Source organism: Aplysia californica, unplaced genomic scaffold (genome assembly GCF_000002075.1).
Source record: "Aplysia californica isolate F4 #8 unplaced genomic scaffold, AplCal3.0 scaffold01202, whole genome shotgun sequence".
Taxonomy (NCBI): Eukaryota; Metazoa; Mollusca; class Gastropoda; order Aplysiida; family Aplysiidae; genus Aplysia; species Aplysia californica.
The window spans coordinates 12966-20647 of record NW_004798472.1 but is presented as its reverse complement, the minus strand read 5'-3'; the positions used below and the strand labels follow the sequence as shown (position 1 = coordinate 20647).

The following is a 7682-nucleotide window of genomic DNA, read 5'->3' as shown; positions in this document are numbered from 1 at the left end:
CCCCCACATGACAGGCTGATTGAGGCCTGTCTACACTATTTAAGCTATACTGAAAAGAAGATTAGATGAGATAATATTTTATTAAGGGAGAACGGAGGGAGATCCGGATTATTCGTCAGTGTGTGTGTCCTGTACCAATCACGTGTAGGAAGAACAAGGTTTTACTAAAGGAAAAGCGTCATAAACGGATGGACTCAAAGGATAGTCGAGAATAATTAACATTTGAGGATAAATAGGATTATCGAAGGAACTCTCAATGAACTGAATTTCTCAGTGAAAAAATATCTGAATGGTAAGTTAAGTTCGACATTTATTTTATTTAATGTACTTGAGAAGAAAACCAAGTGAAATTCTTACCAATGACCTTGACCTCTGCCTTGGAGGTCTTTCCGTCCACCTTGATGGAGTACTCGGCCTGGTCCGACAGCTCGGCTCGGTCTATGGTCAGTGTGTGCTGGGGTCCGTCAGCGGTCAGCACGATCGTCTCAGAGGCCGTGACCTTGACCCCGTTCTTGTACCACGTGGCCGGGCGGTCAGGCTTGGAGATGGTGCACTCCAGGAAGATCTTCTGACCTTCTTTGACCTCAATACTCGCCAATGGCTTCGTGAATTCCAAAGGTTCTTCTGAAAGGTTTTAGAAGCGCAATAGTTATGTTCCACAATACGAGTTAATACATGGTGGTATTTCTGGTTCCTTTTATAACGATTACGTGGAAAAGGTAAGTTTAGTTCGAAATTGTTGGGACTGTCTTATGATAAAATATCCTTTAGGAAAATATAGGACTCGTGTGCACGGTCCTGAAAATCTATATAGCTCGTGGAAAGACCCGTCTGGTAAATTAAACAATTCACTTATTATACTTAAAATATAAAACACATTTTTAAAAACATTCTGGAAATGCAAGGCAAACAGACAAGACAAAAAGAGGAGGGTACAACATGTCACACATTGCACATAACACATGTCACATGTCACACATAGGACATAACACATGTCACATGTCACACATAGCACATAGCACATGTCACACATAGGACATATCACATGTCACACATAGGACATAGCACACTCAGCACATGTCACACATAGGACATAACACACTCAGCACATGTCACACATAGGACATAACACATGTCACACATAGGACATAACACATGTCACATGTCACACATAGGACATAACACATGTCACATGTCACACATAGCACATAGCACATGTCACACATAGGACATATCACATGTCACACATAGGACATAGCACACTCAGCACATGTCACACATAGGACATAACACACTCAGCACATGTCACACATAGGACATAACACATGTCACACATAGGACATAACACATGTCACACATAGGACATAACACATGTCACACATAGGACATAGCACACTCAGCACATGTCACACATAGGACATAACACATGTCACACATAGGACATAACACACTCAGCACATGTCACACATAGGACATAACACACTCAGCACATGTCACACATAGGACATAACACACTCAGCACATGTCACACATTGCACATAACACACTCAGCACATGTCACACATAGCACATAGCACATATCACATGTCACAAATAGCACACAACACAAGCCATGTGTCACACACATCCCACCTTTGACGGTGACCCGGGCTGAAGTCTTCCTGTCCCTCACAACACACTTGTACACCGAGTCGTCCTCCATCGTTGCACGCTCGATCGTCAGCGTGTGAGTGCGGCCGTCACGCAGGATTTGAACCCTGTCGCTAGCGTCCAGAGGCTTGCCATCTTTCTGCCAGGTGGCCTCAAGGTCAGGCTTGTTGACCTCACAGGTCAAGGTCAGAGGTTGGTTCTCCATAATCTCCACATCTTTGAGCGGTTTGGTGAATTCGACTGGTAGTTCTGAAAATTGCCCAATAATTTTATTTAATGTAATGGCTTTGATATGCTAAGCTTACTTGAAAAAGCACAATCAGACAAATAAAGAAGAAGTTGATTTGTGAAAAAGTGCTACACAAATTGGATTAAGTGTTGATTAGTATTCAAAATACTGAACACAGTAGAACAAAAATGCATGTAGTGTGATGGAAGATTATTTTTATTTAAAAAATGAAAGTTAGTTCACTTCACAAAGAACGACAAACAACATAACATCATGACCGTGTTCCAAGTTAATATGGTAAAAATATATACCGTAGTCAAAAATTATGTTTTTTAGGCATAAAACAAAAAAGGTATCCGTCCAAAAAAAATAATGTTACATTTCTGGATTAAGAAAGTGTTTTAGTTTGTAACGTTATTTACCAACACCTGTTAGAGCACAGTAACAAGTACAATGTAAGTTGTTCATTTGTAAAGCAAGCAACAGCACTGAAGAAATAGGAGCTATACATTTTTAAAAAAAATAAGGGAACAATATTTCTTTCTTTTTTTTTGGGGGGGGGGGGGAGAGATTTGATTCTATCAATGATAGAAGGATTTCCATGGTTGTGCTAGGCCAACACATGACGGGCTGATTGATGTGGTTTTTAAGAGGGGTTGGTTATAGAGTTTTTATAAAAAATGCAGAAGACACATTACATAAAACAATGAAGACCTACTTAGAATAGGTATAGGTAATATAAAAAGGGGGTCTCTAATATTGTACGAAAGATATATCATTTCGACGGCGTGTCGTGGATTAGCATGAGGATAAATGGTCGCTTTTAAGCACAAGGGGGCTATCCCGAAAAATGCTGTTTTGAGAAAATCGAAAGTAAAGTTTTTGCCCCTTGTTCAGTTTCTTAAAAGACACGGCGAGTTTTTTCTATAACCAAACAAATATAAAAATCAATGAAACCAAACTTTTCCTATAGGTAGAGCCATAGGCAATGCCCACTTTTAGTGTAGGTCAAGATTTCTGGAAACCCCCAAAATCTGGGTTAACCCGCATGTCTTTAAAAGCGACCAAATGAAGGATTTAAATTTCAATGTACTGGTCGGTGCAATGAGAAACATAGCAGCTAGATATACAACTAACGATGTGCCTAGGTCTACAGTGACCGCGAGCGACCACGAATTACCTCGGACTTTGAGCTCGGCAGAACTCTCTACATCTTCTATTTTTATCTTGTATGCCCCAGCATCCTCTAGCTCCACGCCCTCTAGCGTGAGCGTGTGGGTACTTCCGGTGACGGTGATGTCATAGCCTCCCTTCACAGTGATAGCTTTGTCTTCGTACGACCACACGGCCGTCAAGTCTGGCTTAGAAATCTCGAAGATGAATTTGGCCGTCTCACCTTCCGTTATCTCCAGATTTTTCAGAGGTTTGATAATTTCTAGTGGCTCCTCTGTTAGGTGGTTCCCAGTAGGTAGGCAAAAGTAACAGTGTTAGCAACGACAGGTTTTAGAAACGATATCAGAAATAAACGTGTGGCTATAAAACATAGACATAATGATCTATTAAGACATTAATAGCTTGTTTAAAGTTATTATTAAAAAAAAAGAAAGTCTGCATGCGCTAAATTAAAACCAGAGCATCGGTGTGAGAAATCTTGACTTTAACACAAACACTGTACAAATAACACAGTTAGACATCTGAGATCTGAGTGAGTAGTGGAGGTAGTCAGGGAAACAGGAACGTTATTTTTTTTTTCAACACAGAATTAATCATGAAACACGCAGAAGTTTATATGTCAGTAGTTACATGATTAATTTGGTTAGTGACATAGTGTACAAATATTCATAATAAAAGGTATAATTTGTTTCTTTGCGTCCCACCCCTTCTCTCTCTCTTTCTCTCTCTCTCTCTCTCTTTCTCTCTCTCTCTCTCTCTTTCTCTCTCTCTCTCTCTCTCTCTCTCTCTCTCTCTCTATGAGTGTGTGTGTGCGCGAGTGTGTGCGTGGGCCTGTGTGTGTGTGTGAGTGAGTGTGTGTGTGAGTGTGTGTGTATGTGTGTGCGTGAGTGTGTGTGTATATGTGTGTGTGCGTGTGTGTGTGTGTGTGTGAGTGAGTGTGTGTGTGTGAGTGAGTGTGTGTGTATATGTGTGTGTGCGTGTGTGTGTGTGTGTGAGTGAGTGTGTGTATGTGTGTGTGTGTGTGTGTGTATGTGTATGTGTGTGTGTGCACGCAGGCGTGCGTTTCTGTCCCTGTTTGTATCTCACTGTGACATTCTTTTGCCTTCTGTCTTTCAGTATCTCTTTCCTTCTTTCCTTCTTTCCTTCTTTCCTCCACCCCTCTACCCCCTCCCTCCCTCTTTCAATGTGTTATCCCCCCTCCCTCCCTCTTTCTCCCGTGTTATCCCCCACCCCATCTCCCCAAGAACTATCCTCCCCCCACCCATCCCTCCACCCGAGACCACTGACCTTCCACAAAGACAGAAGCCTCGCTCTCCGCTCCATCGACCTCCACCTTGTACAGTCCCTCATCGTCCAGCTCCACGTCTGCGATGCTGAGCTTGTGAACTTTGCCGTCAGAGGTCAACCGGATGCGTGCAGAGGCCTTGACCTCTTGACCTCCCATGAACCACTTGGCGGGCTTGTCTGGCTGTGAGACCTCACACTCCAGGACCAGACTCTGGTGTTCTGTGACCGTGATGTCCGCCAGTGGGCGAGTGAATGTCGTGGCGAGGGCTGGGGACGTTTACAGATAGACGTGAGTGGTTGGGTGTAGTTGTGTGTTGATGGAGTGAGTCATTGTGAGGACGTTTATGTCGTTAACTGTATCCTACTTTTACATTTTGTTTGGCATTAAGCGAAAATATGATGGCACTTAAATGACCAAAATTGAGTCGATAGTGCCGTAAAACACCTACTCAATAAAAAAAATTGAAAATATGACTTACCAAGAGTTCTGATGTTGTTGTTGTTGTTGTTGTTGTTGTTGTTGTTGTTGTTGTTGTGGATGTTGTTGTTGTTGTTGTTGTTGTTGTTGTTGTGGATGTGTGTCGTAAAGGCCGAAAGAAGCAATAGAGATGACAGACATACGAATAATAAACCGTGCTATGTCAATACTATTTCAAGTATTATTCATATATAAGCGACAGGAAAGTGAAGGGAACCGATCGTGTTCTGTGTAAGCAGCCAAAAAATTGATACGTCTAAACGTAACTATTAATTAATGATAATGAACATGTTTTGTACACACAGACTACAGGTCGTAACGTAGCGTACCTTCGACGCCAAGTTGGGCCGATGACTTCTTGTCTTCAAACACGATCATGTATTTGCCGGCGTCCTCCAGGTCAGCCTCGTCTTTGGTCAGGGTGTGGACCTTTCCGTCCACCTTGATCGTGAACCCGTCGACCTCAGAGACCTTCAGGCCGTCCTTGAGCCAGCTCACCTTGACCCCTGGTTTCGAGAGCTCACAACTGAAGGAGATGGGTTCTTTCTCCAGAATGTTCTGATCCTCCAGTGGTTTGAGGATTTCTATGGGCGACTCTGTAAGGACAAACGTCATCAATAACATTATATAGCTCGTTTCCCTTTCTTTTACATAGATCTGTCCCCGTCCTTTTATGCAAGAGACATTCAGAAATTATGCAAACTGAGCCTAAAAATGTGAAATTATACGATTCTGTTAATTTTAACAAAGAATGATAAAGGAAAATAATCCGAAATTATGCTAAAAATGGTCAAATTTCGCTAAATTATGTGGGGTGCATAAAACCACGGGGACAGATAGATAATAGTTAAAAGATCCAATAAGAAAACGACTCTTGTATCGATCAATTGAGGAGTTGTGTCTTCGTCCATTTCGATAACAGTATCCTGCTTCTACTTTAGTTTTGGTATTAAGAGTAAATGTATCGAGGTCCCATTTCACCTTCACCTTCACCTATTATTAGCCACCAACTTCTTCCACTCTTTCCAGTCTTCAGCTTTTCTGAGCTTGTCTTTGAGGTCCAGGCCTGTCCATTCCTTGATGTTGTCCTCCCAACTCTTCTTCAAGTTCCAATTTAACGTATCATTAATTGAAAATAAAACAAATTATACCTGTAATTATAAAACGTAATTTCTACCATACTGATTGTATAATTTATTTTATTACCTTCTACAAGCACCAGAGCCTTGCAGCTCTTGTCTGCCGCCTGCAGGGAGTAGTTGGCCTCATCGTCCACTTCCGATACGTCAATTTCGAGCCGGTGGACACATCCGTCCACCACCAGGCGCACTCGGTCATCAGAGGACAACGGCTCGCCGTCTTTCTTCCAGGTCACCGGGAAGTCTGGCTTGGATAATTCCACCTCCAGGACCAGCTTGTCTCCCTCTGTGACCGTCGTGTTGCGGAGCGGTTTGAGAATCTCCACGGGGAGTTCTGGAAGGATGGAGACGGCGTTTGTTGTTGGGACGAGTTGACAAAAACTGAACATTTGATTATCTAGTCTTCCACGGATGTTAAATGTCATGATGGACGAAGTATTTTTTTTAAAATACAAAAACTTTTAGACAATAACATCTTACCTTCAGTGGTAGTTAAAGGGTAGCATTTGCTCATGATGGACGAATTATTAGTTTTCAAACTTTAAAAAAAATTGACAGTAGTATCTTACCTTCAATGGTTTTTAAATGTTAACATTAGTTCATGATGAACGAACTATCAATTGACCCTAGTACAGGCACCAGTGTCTGAGCTTCCACGACAAGTTTTAGCTATAAAAAATGTTGAGAAGCAGTTCTATAGACAATATCACATCTTCAGTGGATGTAAAAAGTCCCCAAAAGTGCATCATGAACGAACTATCAATTAACCCTCGCACACACAACACTGTCTCAGTAAGTGGTTGGCGGGTGCTCTGGTGTGGTTTGCTCTTCTGTCCTATCAAACATCTATCATCCTTATCTCCCCTTCTTCTTTTTTATGTTTGTTACTCTCTTGCAACACCTCTAATCTTCTGGCGCTTATATGACCTTATGCAGTTGCGAGCGCCGTAAAACCTCTGCTAAAACTAAACTAAACACTGTCTCACCTTCCACGACCAGTTTGGCGGCCGTCTCCTGGCCTCCCATGACGCACGTGTACTGGCCCATGTCCTCCAGACGACAGTCGTCGATGACCAGCTGCTGGACAAAGCCGTCTGTGATGGCCTGGATCCGATCGTCCAGTACCACCTCCTGTCCGTCCTTGAGCCACTTGACTGGGATGTTTTTCTTGGACACCTGGCACTCGAAGATGGCCATCTCCTTCTCCGGAAGTTCCTGGTCGTCCAGCGGCATTGTGAAGAACGGCTCGATTTCTGTCAGTGGACATGCGCAAGACCAGGGAGATTAGAAAATAGTTTACAAATGACTTGAAACTTACTCCAGTTTTCAAAATGATATGGAAATTACATCAATTTAAAAATGGCATGCTAACTTTGGCTTGATCGATAGTCCTACTCGTTCAAATAAGATACTGAGACCTATTTAAAATCTGTGGGTTTGTGGGGTTTTCGTTGGATGACTTTGTGAAAGACACTGGGTGGCTGCTGTTTGTTCAAGTGCTGTCACTTCTTTTCAAATATTTCTGGACTAATTACTATGAACATAATCAGTCTACTATAATTACTTAAGCTATCTTTCTTAATACAAATGTTTTCTCTCTAATTGCTTAAATTATATCTAAGGTCGATTGTTTGATTCAAGGCGGCGACGCTGTCAGGCCGTCATCAACGTTACTGATCGTGTTACTTTTGTAGACCACCCCCACACTCTTGTACGTCGTGAATAA

General features: G+C 42.2%; 1 protein-coding gene across 1 annotated transcript in view; it reads right to left on the bottom strand.

Moving 5' to 3' along the window:
• Positions 1-7682, bottom strand: part of LOC101851695 (titin) — a gene marked incomplete at both ends in the record, with an annotated part of 144092 nt that overhangs the window by 133551 nt on the left and 2859 nt on the right. Inside the window, 7 exon segments of the mRNA XM_035973402.1 lie at positions 358-624; positions 1633-1899; positions 3060-3326; positions 4340-4606; positions 5147-5413; positions 6024-6290; positions 6943-7209. Of these exon segments, the coding sequence (XP_035829295.1) occupies positions 358-624; positions 1633-1899; positions 3060-3326; positions 4340-4606; positions 5147-5413; positions 6024-6290; positions 6943-7209 (1869 nt within the window).